At 39.4% G+C, this 14,251-nt stretch overlaps 1 protein-coding gene across 2 annotated transcripts in view; it reads right to left on the reverse strand.

Annotated features, from left to right (window-relative positions):
- Positions 1–3,323: 3,323 nt before the first annotated feature.
- The window catches only part of dstyk (dual serine/threonine and tyrosine protein kinase), a 53,750-nt gene continuing 42,822 nt past the window's right edge, over positions 3,324–14,251 (reverse strand). For both annotated transcript variants that reach the window (XM_003220361.4, XM_016993258.2), the window contains 5 exons: positions 12,551–12,683; positions 11,423–11,536; positions 10,949–11,063; positions 9,950–10,084; positions 3,324–7,451 (listed from right to left, as the gene is read on the reverse strand). In XM_003220361.4, the coding sequence (XP_003220409.1) occupies positions 7,264–7,451; positions 9,950–10,084; positions 10,949–11,063; positions 11,423–11,536; positions 12,551–12,683 (685 nt within the window). In that variant the 3' untranslated portion in view covers positions 3,324–7,263. The remainder of the gene's footprint in view (positions 7,452–9,949; positions 10,085–10,948; positions 11,064–11,422; positions 11,537–12,550; positions 12,684–14,251) is intronic.

Genomic DNA, 14,251 nt, shown 5'->3' on the forward strand with positions numbered 1-14,251 from the left:
GCCTCAGAAAAATCCTGCAAATCTCTTGGGAAGGCAGGCAGACAAATGTCAGCGTGCTGGAAGAAGCATTAAGTGATGCTCCTACGCCATCAACTCCGCTGGACTGGCCGATCACTATCTCCCAAAGCAGCTACTCTACTCCGAACTCAAGAATGGGAAACGTAATGTTGGTGGGCAGGAAAAGAGATGGGCTTAAAGCCAACCTTAAAAACTGTGGCATAGACACTGAGAACTGGGAAGCCCTGGCCCTTGAACGCTTTAATTGGAGGTCAGCTGTGACCAGCAGTGCTGCGGAGTTTGAAGAGGCACGAATGGAGGGCTTAAGGGAGAAACGTGCCAAGAGGAAGGCCCATCAAGCCAACCCTGACCGGGACGGCCTTCCACCTGGAAACCAATGTCCTCACTGCAGTAGAACATGCAGATCAAGAATAGGTCTCTTCAGCCACATAAGAACCCACCCCCAAGACACCAGAGATGGAAGACAATCGTCCTTGAACTACGAGGGGTCGCCTAAGTAAGTAAGTCGCCTATCTATTTTTTTAAAACTAGGATTTGTATGAACCATAGGATAGCCACATTAATGGGACCAAATTGACTTTCTAAGACTTCTTTGTAATTAGGCATATGGTTTCTAGCATTTTTCTGATAAGCACAGGTCCAGTTTCAGGTTTCTTCTTTTCTGGTACTATTCACTCACAAGTGAATGCCTTGATGTAAAGTTAGGAAAAGGTCTATGAGCTCTTCTGGAACAGCTTATTCATATCCATGCACATCAAGGGCTCAGTATTGGTTGTTTTACAACAGAGTTTCTCAATCCGTGCTCCTCCAGAAGTTTTGGATTTCAGCTGTGCAGTTCCTAACAACTGGTAAGCTGGATGGGATTCCTGGGAATTGAAGTCCAAAACACCTGGAGGAACAGTTTGAGAAATACTGTCCTAAAGGGATAACTTTGTTAAACTATCCTTCAAAATTTGTTTCATGTGATATATATCGACATTATAAATCTTAAAGGAATAGAAGTTGCATCATTAAACATGTGATGTTTTGCCTTACTTTATATGAGGCTGGCAAACTGGCATTGCAGCTGAACCATCATATTTTGGGACAGTCCCTATTATGGGACCCCATGTGCATCCCTCTCCACCCGCCACCGTGATTCTCCCATCTCTAGCCATTGACATGTACAACCCATCAATAGATCCCAAACCTGCAATGTTTCCATCATCTACCTTGGTACGAAGAGTCCCTTTTGCTTCTGTGTTGTCATGTCAGCAGTAATGTGACATCAGGCAATGGAATTCTTTTCCTCTGCCCCTTTCCCCTCCCTAATGCTATGAAGCTGGCTGATTTCTTTCAGTTCATTACTACCTGATTATTCATGTAACTAAACAGTACATTAGGGTAAATTTTTGGTCTCCACAAAACTCCACAAATTTTTATTAGAACTTTTGAGGTTGACCACCTGGATCTTGGTGCAAAAGTCATACAATTAAGAAGCATTTTGAGCCCAACAATCTATTTCAAATAGAACCAGAATGATTTCAGCCTGTCCACAGGAAAAATCATGGTTAGCCAAGCCCTCTATTTCAGCAGTATAACGGAGGAGGGTGTTACTTTGTTTCTGTAGTCAGACATCCTAGTAAATATACCATACTTCTACTTGCAGATTTAGGTGTACCTTCTGCCCATCACTGCATTATTGGCATTAAATTGGCCACTTTGTCTGCAAAGAAAAATATCGGTAATGACTTAATTCCGAACATGTTTCTGCCAGCTTTATAATAAAATGTATCTATTTATATGTTTCTCACCCTAAACTGTTTATTGTAAACTGTATCTACAGTATTAGAGCAACAAAAAAAAACTAAGGAGGAAGGAACGGATTTCATTGGGAATCCTAGTTAAGAAATATGTTCTCAAGTTAACATCTATAACAGTTTCATTAAGCATTAATATCATATGTTAAACTAATCTTATCTCTTTTTTCGATAGAGTTGCAAGCTTGGTAGATACAGGAATGCTGTAGTTGTAGCATATCTTAATTTCAGTACGGTCTTCGACAAAGTCCCCTATGACCTTCTTGCAAGCGAACTAGTAAAATGTGGGGTAGGCAATACTACTGTTAGGTGGATCTGTAATTGGTTAAGCGATTGAACCCAAAGGATGACTAGTGGAGTGCCATAGGATTCGGTCCTGGGCCCAGTACTGTTTAACGTCTTTATCAATGACTTGGATGAAAATTTAGAGGGCGTGCTTATCAAGTTTGCACATGACACCAAATTAGGAGGGATAGCTATTACTCCAGATGAAAGGATCAGAATTCAAAACAAATTAGAGAGCTGGGCCAAAACTAACAAAATAAATTTCAACAAGGACAAAAGTAAGATACTACACTTAGGCAGAAAAAAATGAAATGGAAAGATACAAAATGGGTGATGACTGGCTTGACAACACTCCATGTGAAAAAAATCTTAAAAGAGTCTTAATGGATAATAAGTTGAACATGAACCAACAATGTGATGCAGCAGCTCAAAAAGCCAATGAAATTTTGGGCTGCATCAAAAGGAGTAGTGTCTAGATCGAGAAAAGTCATGCTGCCTTTGTATTCTGCTTTGGTTAGACCTCACCTGGAGCACTGTGTCCAATTCTGGGCACCACAGTTCAAAAGAGATATTGACAAGCTGGAAGTTGTCCAGAGGGTGACTAAAAGGATCAAAGGTTTGGAAACGTGCCCTATGAGGAGTGTCTGAAAAAACTGGGTATTTTTAGCCTGCAGAAGAGAAGACTGAGAGGAGACATGATAGTCATATATAAATGTGAAAGAGTGTCATAGAGAAGAGAGAAAGGAGTTGTTTTCTGCTGCCCTTGAGACTAGAACTAGGAGCAATGGGTTCAAATTACAGGAAAGGCAATTCCATTTGAACATTAGGAAGAGACAGAACTCTCTTGTCTCGGAGTGTGGTGGACGCTCCTTCCTTGGAAACTTTTAAACAGAGGCTGGATGGCCATCTGTCAGGGATACTTTCTGCTTTTCCTGCATGGCAGGGGGTTGGATTAGATGGCCCATGTGGTCTCTTCCAACTCTATTATTCTAATGGTAGTATTTATTATTGAATAAACACAAGGAGGAACACTTGCCTCAGTTGTCAAAGCAAAGGAAATATTGGAGCTTTGTGAGCATAAACACACACAAAAACTCCAGTTATAGCCAATGTATTGCTGTGTGCTTGCCTCGCACCCTTCCCCAGATAGGGATGTGACATTCAAAATTCTCCCAAGGGTTTATAACATTTATTGGACAAGTAAACAACACAAACAGTACAAAACGTTAATGCAAACTTTATTATACAGCACAGCACTTCTGTGCATTCTATCGTCTATTAAAACAGATCTTCATTATGGCACTAAGTGAAGACTTGACCCACAGTGATGTCTTTTAAAATACATGTAATGGAGGAGGGGGCTGCAGTGGAGAGGATATTAGTACTATAGAATAAAAGAGAAATATTTGTACTCATTTTCCATGTTATTGCACTTTTCCTATACAGTTTGTTACCTATGCTTTTAGGAGTATTATACATCAGCTTAAAAAATAAAAAGTAGTACAAAATCTGTAGGCATTACAATGAACTGTATAACTCTTCCCACACTTCTCCATAGTAGCTAAGTGTTAAGAGTTGACAAATAGTAACAGAACCAAAATAATTAGAAATGTAAGAAATGCAGTGCTATTCCAGCCCCTGAGAGAGTTTCAAATGCAGATGTGCTCTTATTCTCTCTCTGGAGAAAAGAAATAATAGTTTTGAGACTTTCTTTTTTAAAAAGGACATCTGGCTAGGATACATAGGAAGATACAGAGGAAACACTATGCACATCTTGAAAAATTAAGAGAACCGCATTAAACAGGAATGCAGCATTGACGTTCTTTTAGGTGAAGTCTGTCACCCTGCAAAAACCAACATTCAAGTGTCTTCTCACCCCTCAAACATTGTCATTTGGAAGGGAAGGAGCAGAAGGGAGAACTAACTCAAAGAAGTGCTGTAGGAAGTTAATGCAATAGTTTTAATTATACAAGAAAAGCTTGCATTGTAAATTCATTATAATAGAACTGGAGAAGATACAGGAAAAATGTCAGTTGCTAAACAGGAACTTCTACAATCTGCTTTACTACAAAGCAATGCCATAGGCAGCAACAATGTACCAGCAAGCTAAAGGTAATATTCCAGCACCACAACATAGCAGTCTGCTATCGTATTCAAGCCTTGCTTCAGCAGCTAAGTTTAGCTCATGCAATTCCTATGTAGTGTTTGTTCAGAGCCTAAATGACAACAGTTTTCAGAGCAGAAATAAAAAGTACCCTGGCATTCAATTAGTTCCATCAACTACTTGCACCAGCATGGGTGCCATGATTTCTCCAGGAACTTGTTTTGTAAACTAATTTTGTTTGCTATAGCCCTAGTTTTAAGAAAACCTACATTTTGGAGCATTTGGTTCTGCCATCAACATGTAAACCTTGAACCATGCAGTAAACAAAGTTTCCTTCTGGGTGTGAAACTAAGTGGGTGATGAAGACTGGATTCCTAGAAAATTGGACTTGGAAGCAGAGTGGGGAAAGGTGGTTTTTAAATAAATTAAATTGTACCTGGACAGTTATTTTTCAGAACAACTTATAATGTCTTTGCCAGATCTCTGACTTACTGGTCTTGTGTAGTCATTAGAGAAAGGACAAAGGAGTGATCTTGCTCTGCATTCAATGACCATTATCAATCCCACCACAATGCTAATGGTGACATATCATTTTGCCCATTTGGCAAGAGCTCTGCAATTGTTTAGTGTTTGCATTATATACTCAGCCAGTAACCATAGAAAGAGCATGTGGTCATAGAGAGCTGTCCTTTAAATCAAGGGTGGGTAAGTGCAAAGGTGGGGGGGGGGGGGGAGAGAATTTTCTATGCTGACCCCTGCCAAGTGGGTTGCACCAATATAAAAAGCAGCTGTTGAGTAGCCAAAAATGAAACCATACGTTATTTCAAGTTTCTGGTCATGTGTGTTTGTGTTAATCACTTCTGTAATTCTAGGAGTATAAGAGATCAGACTCTACACCCCTGGTTTAAATAAAAATAAATGCATTTTAAGCAACAGAACCTTTTAAAAGAACATAACATGTGTATTCCCTGCTGACAGACATGTCACAAACTGTGATATCTGCTTTATACTCAGAAATTATTTAAAATAATTATTTAAAATTATTTAAAATTACACCCAACAGAGAAGTACTTATGTTGTACATAGGACAGATGTAGGGAGGCTATTTCATGTCTACAGAGGAAAAAAGCTTTGGTAAAATTGAAACATGTGTTTGAATTTTTTAAAGGCACAGGGTAAACAGTAAGGAAATGCAGAGCTCCTTGGGAAAAGCTATACAAGATATTTTCAAATAGTTTTATTTATTTTATGTTACATAACTATTTCTATAGTTCCAAAAATACTGACCTAGATGCCCTTAATTTTAAACAAGGTCACTAGCCATGGCAGCACAGAGTAAAAATGGATATGTAACAAATAATACTGTCAAGTGACTAGAGTGGTGGTCCAATGATACATTGAGTGACATTTTAGGACTTCCTGTTTGAGAACTTTTGTGCTTTTCTGTGAGCATGGTTGGCAGCTATTGCTGCCCATTTCAGTTCAAGTTGCCAAATGCTACAGTCAGTGGATAGAAGTGCCAATACAGTTTAAGACCGCCACATAACAATTAATGCCTACTAAGTAAAAAGCAATAATTTTAAAAGCAGTTTTTCTGTTTTATTGCACACACAAAAGGGTTTATCTAAGAGGCTGAGTAATACTACAGGATTACTTTTGTCTCTAGGAGTTTATGTAAACAGACAAAAAGTTGTATTTCTGTTTTGCTCAAGCAGGAGTAATTGGAAGCAAAATATATGTTTGCTTCACTGGCTTTGCACAGCATATGGTAAAGAATCATATGGAAATGGAACCAGTCCATGTCTCATTTCATGGAAGAGGGGGAATATGATTATATACTGCACTTCCAAACAGATTGAGGCACACTGTGCAGCCGGTCCCTATCCTTAGCCATCCAGGTCCATTCTCTAGTTCAATCTATATTGACCTCAAAACACAATTATACTAAAACTAGTTGCTGAACAAGCAAATGCAAAGGAATTTTTGTGTCACGATGAGAAAGAGCCCTTCATCTCTGGACCTTCCTCTCCATGTACTTCATGCAACAGTGTCCTCAAACAGTAAAGTCAAACAAACCCCCGAGGAAGTAAATAATGGGCAGACACAGCAACACATGTGTCTAGACAGGTTTCTCTTGGGTACTCTGTCTTAGAGATGACTTAAAACACATAACCAGCTGAAGGAATTTTTAAAAATGACATGTCAAAATGAGTTTAAAACAGTCCTTGCCTTTATACTTTGTTCAAAAGGAAGAAAACTGCTCTAGTTAAAAACCTCATCTGCTATTTGTCCATGAGTACAGACAGTAGTTGCTAATTGTGTTTCTGTACGTGCAAAACCTTTTGGTGAAGTACCCATCTTACTACAAGATTGGCAGTGGGAGGAGTAAAAAAAAGGCCATCTTCCCTCAGATAGTTGAAGAATTTCCATTAGGGATTTACTGGAAGAAAGATTAGTTCACATGACCAAAAGAAGAAGAAAAATAGCTTATACTTGTGGGCATTCCACTGCAGTGGGGCTTTCCCCTTCTGAGGATGAACACTCTGATGTAAACATACCAGGTATTACTAGAAGTCAGCATGAACCTATGTCCCCCCAAAGTCCATGCTACCAATGTCAGCAGGATTATTGTCCCTATTAAAGGGATACAGCCTATTTCTTCCAATCATCCACATTCACAACATTCAAGGCAGCTTAGATACATCGACCTCTGGCAGACTGTAGCTGGAGTTGCAAATATGCTAGCCACAACACAACTGATGCAAACAGTGCTTTTTTCCTTTACTGAAGTCTGAAGGGGGATGAGCAAAATCCCTTTCAGACTAAGAGATTTTAATCCCCTATCTGGTTTTTAATAAAGAAGGAAGCACTATCAACTAACATTAGTAGTGTGTCCTGGGAATGAATGTCCCTGGCTGCTCTTACGATGTACATTTTTGATATCCTTTCACACAATTGTGGGCCACTCTCTTTCAAAGAGCCAAAACACGAGTTGCCAGTGGCAGGGTAGGGACCAGACTTCTCACAAAATAGAACAGTTCCTCCGCGGCTTCTTTTTCAAGTAGAATCATCCAACCCTTTGTTTAACTGCTCTGAGTTCAACTTGCAAAGTCTATCCATTATGCCGTGCAACATGGGCTGGACTATTCCCAGAAGTGGGCGCTGGGAGGAGTCCCCATCCCAACATGCTTCCATCAATTGCCAACATTCCTCGTCAAAAATGGCAAGGCGTTCAGGACGTACTCCTGGGGAAAGAGAACAACAGTTATTTGGTAACGGGAGAAGTAATCAGTTCATTTCAGCTATTACAGCCTTAACTGCCATAACCAGATAGGGAAGCAGTTCCACACAGTCATACTAGCGCTGCACCTAGGAGTAGGTTTGTCAGCCAGGATGAATGCTTTTGGATATGAGTTCTATATACCATGTAAAGGCTACGATACTAAGCATAGTGGCCCACAGAGCACGTCATGATGAACTAACACATGCAAAGGAGTGCATTCCAAGTGTACTCCTGTGCATGTGACCAAGGGAGCAAGCTAGTGCTTCCCTTCTGTCACATGCTATTTACTGTAATTAATCTTCACTACTGTGGTCATCCATAAGCTTAAAAATTATCTTTAAAATAAATATGAATATCCTGTCCCTGGAGGAAACGGACAATAATTTTAAAACACATTTTAAGGAGAAAAAAGGAATTCTGCAGGAATCTACAATAATTCTAATAGCCTCTACCACAATTTTCACACTGATGGCATTGCTGTCCAAATGAAGCATGTTCGAATTATCTGCAATCCTCAGCATAATGTGCTGCAAGTTATTATAAGATTTCAAATGTAATTTACCAAAACACTAGCTTAAATTATTTTTAAGCATTAGTTATGCTTGAATTTGAAAGCACTGAATTACTATTTCCAAGTTTGAGAAACCGGTGCTACTATCTTTCCTTGCCTTTCCCTTCCTCTGAGGCTGACAGAGTATGACTTGCCCAAGGTCATCCAATGGGTTCCCATGACCAAGCAGGGATCTGAATCCTGGTCTCCCAGTGTTCCTAGTCCAATATTCAAACTGCTACACCATGCTGGCTCTTATTACATTATAGCATGAAGAAATCTTAATCCCAAGATTAGAAATATGTTTGGTTCATAAACAGTTGTTTCCCGAAAATTTGGTCTGCGTATATTTGTGATTTCCAAAAAACTTGCAAGGCATTTTCTAGAATCTAATTTTCTGTATTTGGAAGATACATGAAGGATTTTTTCTAACATAGAGGTTCTAGTTGTACTATAATAAACTTTTATATAACTATGCTTTCCAGTTCAAATCTAGCCTTGTTTTCTCAGAAAGGAGTCTCACTGTCTCACAAGTTCAGCATAGTAACTGTCCACAGGATTCCTGTCTGAGTTTTAAATGCTATAAACCAGGCATAGACAAACTTCAGCCCTCCAGGTGTTTTGGACTCCAACTCTCACAATTCCTAACAGCCGGTAATTTCCTGAAAAGATGAGTGTTTGACACACATTAGGAATTATATCCATTTTCCTTCTATCTCAGTAATTCTCAGCCTGTGGGTCCCCAGGTGTTTTGGCCTACAACTCCCAGAAATCCCAGCCAGTTTACCAGCTGTTAGAATTTTGGGGAGTTGAAGGCCAAGCCATCTGGGGACCCACAGGTTGAGAACCACTGTTCTGTGCAATCATTGTAGTTGTCACCTAAGTGAACATCCAGACAACACTACCAAAAGATGCAACAACATTATGACCACTTCAGTGTCACCTTAGCTAGTTTCTCTAGTCTAGCAGCTAAAGAGGACACAGAATTACCATGCATCCATATAGACTGCTACTCCGAAACCATCTAAATAATAAATTCTGTCTTTCTGAGTGAATATTAGAGATGTGTGCGGTATTTATTCCCTTTGTTTCATTCGTGTTTCTGTTTCGTACTGCCCATTCAGATGGCACAAAACAGAAAGACCACCCCCACCCCACCACCCCAAAACAAAAGCAACTCAAAATGAAAGGCAGGCGGGAGCCAGTATCGGCTCCAAGCCTGCTTTTTGGATCAATTGCCTCACAGGGTCTGTGGCCGATTGCTGAGTAAGGAGCGCTCCTTACTTGGCAATCGACTGCAGGCCCTGTGAGGCCCAGGTATGTAGACCCAAAGCCCTGCACCCATAGGCATGGGAGCTTTGGGCCTACAGGTGAAGTTGTCCCCATCACCCCACCAAATAATGGGCCGAAAGAAAACGGATCTTTCAGCCCCCAAAAACAAACAAATGCCTGACCTCCCGATTTCAGGAGGCTCAGACAAAAATGGATTAGGGTCCCACCGAAAGCTGGGACACGAAACAGGGCATGGTAAGTCCCGAATGCCTCACTATATGCTGTCTGCATCATATTTTAAAACAACTTAAAAAATCATCACTGCCATGGAACTCTTCGCTTGCTCTTCAATCTTGTTGAAATCACCCAGTTACAAGATTTAAGCATACTAAGAGACAAGAAAAAATTCCAGGTGCTTTCTCTCTATCCATCTGGTAAAGCACGAATTGCTCTGACAAGGTATTTCTAAAACTATCTTGAAATTTAAGCACTGGCACAACAACTACAATCACAAGAAATGAACATCCCCACAACATGAACACAGCCTGATATCCAGTCATTTAAATCTGGACCTTCCATATAGCCTCCATTCTTTCATAACACTGCTTCAGATTTTGTTGTGTTGCAGCCATCCCTACCTCTTCGAACGTTGTTCCAAAGGTGGTCCTTACTTGCACATCTCTCAAATGCTTCTGGTAACTTCACATGTCCTGAACAGATGTACCAGAACAAGATTCCAAACGCATATACATCCACAGAGTTATCGTATTTCCCTGGAACAGATTAGCAAGAAATACTAATACTAGTAATGAGAATAGCAGCATAACGAATGACTGGATACTAAAGCTTGTTGTTTCTTATTTATGGTACCTTGCAAACCTCCATCATCAATAAAGGCAATCTTCAACAGTACCAACTGCAGTAAGGGCATGAAGAAGTGATCTCAGTGATCTTCCCATCAACTTAAGGAATTTCCTTTAGCTAGTAACTTCATAAAGTCTAAGCATTAGTACTTTGGGAAGCTTACAAATACCAGCTTGTTAGAGCAGTAATTCAGGACCAAGGATGTATGACTTTTAATGTGATGGAGTTTTATTCTAATGCTGCTAAAGATTCAGAGTGTGTTGCTTATACCTACCCTAAGTCTACAGACCAAGGGAAGCTACAGAAGGAAAGAGTTTTACTTAATTTAACAATTCCTTAGTGAAAATTAACTAGCAGAAATGTAGGACCACTCTTCTGGCAAATAAATGAGCCAAGGCTAATAAATGTAATGGGGAAGGAAAGGATTTTCACATTCACCTCTTTCTCTGCAATACAATTACTGTACAGTTTCATTTTCATGGGTGGGTTTCACTCAGTTTGGATTATTTGTTTCTGTGCTTTTCAGATTTTTATTGAGCAATGTAATCTAAAACTTACTTGTGGAGAACTACAGTTCCACAAAGTTTAGTGGACTTTGCCTCCATGTAAAAATATCCCTTCCCAAATATTTAAGATGGTGCAAATGCATCCACCTAACTTATTGGTATACACATCACATTTTAAAAATAAAGACTTTGGAGATTTGTCATTTTAAGAGAAATTTGCAGGTTCTTTGTGGCTAACTATCAACTGGCAATCCGTAGGAAGCTCACCTGTGAAGAGTTCAGGAGCCATGTGAATGGGGGTCCCAACAATACTGCCAGACATCATTGCTTCAGGTTTGCAGAATCCCAAGTCTGTAATTTTAGCTCTGTTGTTTTTATCAAGCTGTAAAAAATAAGAAACATTCATGATATCTTATTTAATTCCCTAAAATTAAGCCATTTCAGTTGCACTATTCTCTGCCAGAATCCCATATATAAAATACATCAGAAATATCTTTTATCAAACCAAAATAAAATTTCTCATTGGTGATAAATTCGTGAAAGTTGCTAAATTGGACAATAGCCAATCCTTACTGATTAGCCGTTATGCAATTGTGGTTTACCAAATGCTGTCTTTAGGATTCCAAATGTAAAAAGGAAATATTAGATACTGGTTTGAAAAAAACCCCCATTATTTGTCTATTGATATCTCATTCCATTTCAGCAAGAAGTACAAAGCCTGAGGCAGAAATTATCCCTTACCAATACATTTTTCAGTTTGATGTCTCTGTGAACAAGCCCTTGACTATGAAGAAATCGGATCCCTTCAACCACATCCAAAGCAATCTGCAATCTTATCTCCAGTGCCAACCCAGCCTGAGGGAGAAAGAGGAAAAAATACTGATCCTTTAATGGATTTTTTTCCAAAGATACAGAATATTTATCCAGTTTTTCAAAGAAGTAGCAGGGTTAATCTCACGCACATAAAAAAGAAGATGGGAAGGGAAAAGAAATATAGCAGCACCTTTGTATTAACTTTTTCATTTTAGCATAAACTTCCTTGATATGAAGCCACTTCTTCAGATGCAGTACAGAGTAATATCCAGGATTTAGGATATTTACACATCTGTGGAAGTCAAGGGAGTGAAATGGAATAGGATCCTGAAAGATGCATATCATAATTCATGCCCTAATTTTCAAAGGGCTCTGTAAAGTGATACATATCACACTACCGTGTTTCCCCGAAAATAAGACAGTGTCTTATATTAATTTTTGCTCCCAAAGATGCTCTAGGTCTTATTTTCAGGGGATGTCTTATTTTTCCATGAAGAAGAATTCACATTTATTGATGAACAAAAAATGATCATTTATTATATACTGTACAGTAGTTGTCATCACAAACCAGCATAACCAGACAAACTGTGAATCCTATCAAGAATTTCTTGTTACTACCATTATTTCCATGTACAACACTTTATAGTACGTACATTTACCGATCCTGCATGCTCTGGTGTTCTGTTTGGCAGGCGCTGGGCATGCTTCCAAACAAAAACTTTGCTAGGTCTTACTTTCGGGGGAGGCCTTATATTTAGCAATTCAGCAAAACCTCTACTAGGTCTTATTTTCTGGGGATGTCTTATTTTAGGGGAAACAGGGTATATGCATTAAGTAATACAAGAGTCATTGCAACTGCACACATAACAAAAGTAATCTTTGAACCCAAGGAGAGGTTAAACACCTTTAATCTCAATTCTTCGAGTAGTCAACTATGAATGCACACAAATAGGAAGCTGGGAGACAAGTAAACACAACAACAAGGAATGATTTCATGGAGATAAACGCTACCCGGCATAGTATTATGTAAAATACCAATGTTAAGTCTTTCTGTACCTTTAAGCCTGTATAGAGGTCTCTGTGCAATTGTTCCATTATCAGTAGAACAGCAATGCTGGAACCTCCCCCATACCCATAGTCTATCACTGAGCCATGAAGGTCTACCAACCGTTCATGTTTTGGCAAGGACCTAGAAAAGATAGAGTATTTATCAAGGATGATTGGTAAATAGGACAAGTGAAGATTCTATATACTGCATATACTTGAGTATAGGGCCAACCCAAATATAAGGCGAGGCACCTAATCTTACCACAAAAAACTGGGAAAACTTACCGACTCAAATATGAGTGGAAGGTGGGAAATGCAGCAGCTACTGGTAAATTGCAAAAATAAATATAGATACCAATAAAATTATATTAAGGCATCAGTAGATTAAATGTTTGAATATTTACATAAAACTGTAATTTAAAATAAAATTGTCCAACTCTGATTAAATTATTATTGTAACCTTCTTCAAGGTAAATGTGCTTACGTATCCTTCCAATAACAATAAATGTAATAACAATAATAAATGAAGTAAAATAATAAATGTAATAATACATACATACAGTAAGATAATAAATACAACAACAACACTCCAATAATTACCATAGTTTATTTTAACAATGGTATATATTTGGGGGGAAATGCTGTGTGTATATGAATATTGAAAAGTGGGAAAGACTGGCTTGAGAAGAGGGTGGGAAGGAAGAACTGGAAACGAGAAAAAGTCGAAATGGGAATGAGTAGTTGAAAAAGTGGGAAAATGAGGTGGGAAAGGGGTACCTGCAAAAGTAGGACAGATTGGGGTTGGAAGGGGGCAACTGGGGAAGGGGGAACAAATAAGGTGTGAAAAGGGATCTGGAAACTGGAAAAGGTTGAGATGGAAAGAGGGGCTGGAAAAGTGGGAAATATCCCAGTCTAAAGAGTGAAGGAGGGATTGGGAAAAGCTGGGGAAATTGAGTTGGGAAAGAGGGGCAACTGGAAAAGATTGGGATGGGAAAAGAAGATTGCAAAATGAGCAAGACTGGGGTGCAAAAGGTAGAGACTGGAAAAGTGGAAAGACTGAGGTGGGAAAGGGAGCTGGGAAAGTGGTGGGAAAGGGGGCAAGACTGAAATGGGAAAGAAGCTGGAACCTGGGAAAGGCTGGGATGGAAAGGAAGCTGGAAAAGTGGGAGAGGGGCTGGGGATAGTAAAGACAGGTGTAGGAAAGGGGAAGACTGGGATGGGAAAGGGGTGCTGGAAAAATGGGGGAAAACTGAGGTAGGAAAGGAGGAAGTGGGAAGGACTGAGGAGAGGAAGTCTCTCTCTCCTCTTGGCTGGGTTGCTGTGCTGAGGGGTGAGGGTCCTGGCAGGAAGGCGTGGGGCAGAAAGAAGGGCTTATTTCAACCCCTCACCTTCCTGTCAGAACCCTCACTCGAGTATAAGCTGAGGGGGGCTTTTCGGCCTAAAAAAATGACTGAAAAACTCACTTATACTCGAGTATATATGGTAATTCATTTCTTTTACAAACAGTATTAAGCAAATAAGAGATATTATATGTAGTATTATTTTAATCCAAATGTTGTAATGCATTTTTTTCCATACACTCCAGTTCTAGCAATATCAACGAATATCTACAATATCAACACCACAGATAAGGAAGTCCAGTTGATTATCAAATACAATCTCAAGCTATAATGCTTTAGACCAGGCCTCTTCAACCAGTGGCCCTCCAAC

The sequence above is a fragment of the Anolis carolinensis genome, chromosome 4 (assembly GCF_035594765.1).
Source record: "Anolis carolinensis isolate JA03-04 chromosome 4, rAnoCar3.1.pri, whole genome shotgun sequence".
In the NCBI taxonomy this organism is placed as follows: Eukaryota; Metazoa; Chordata; class Lepidosauria; order Squamata; family Dactyloidae; genus Anolis; species Anolis carolinensis.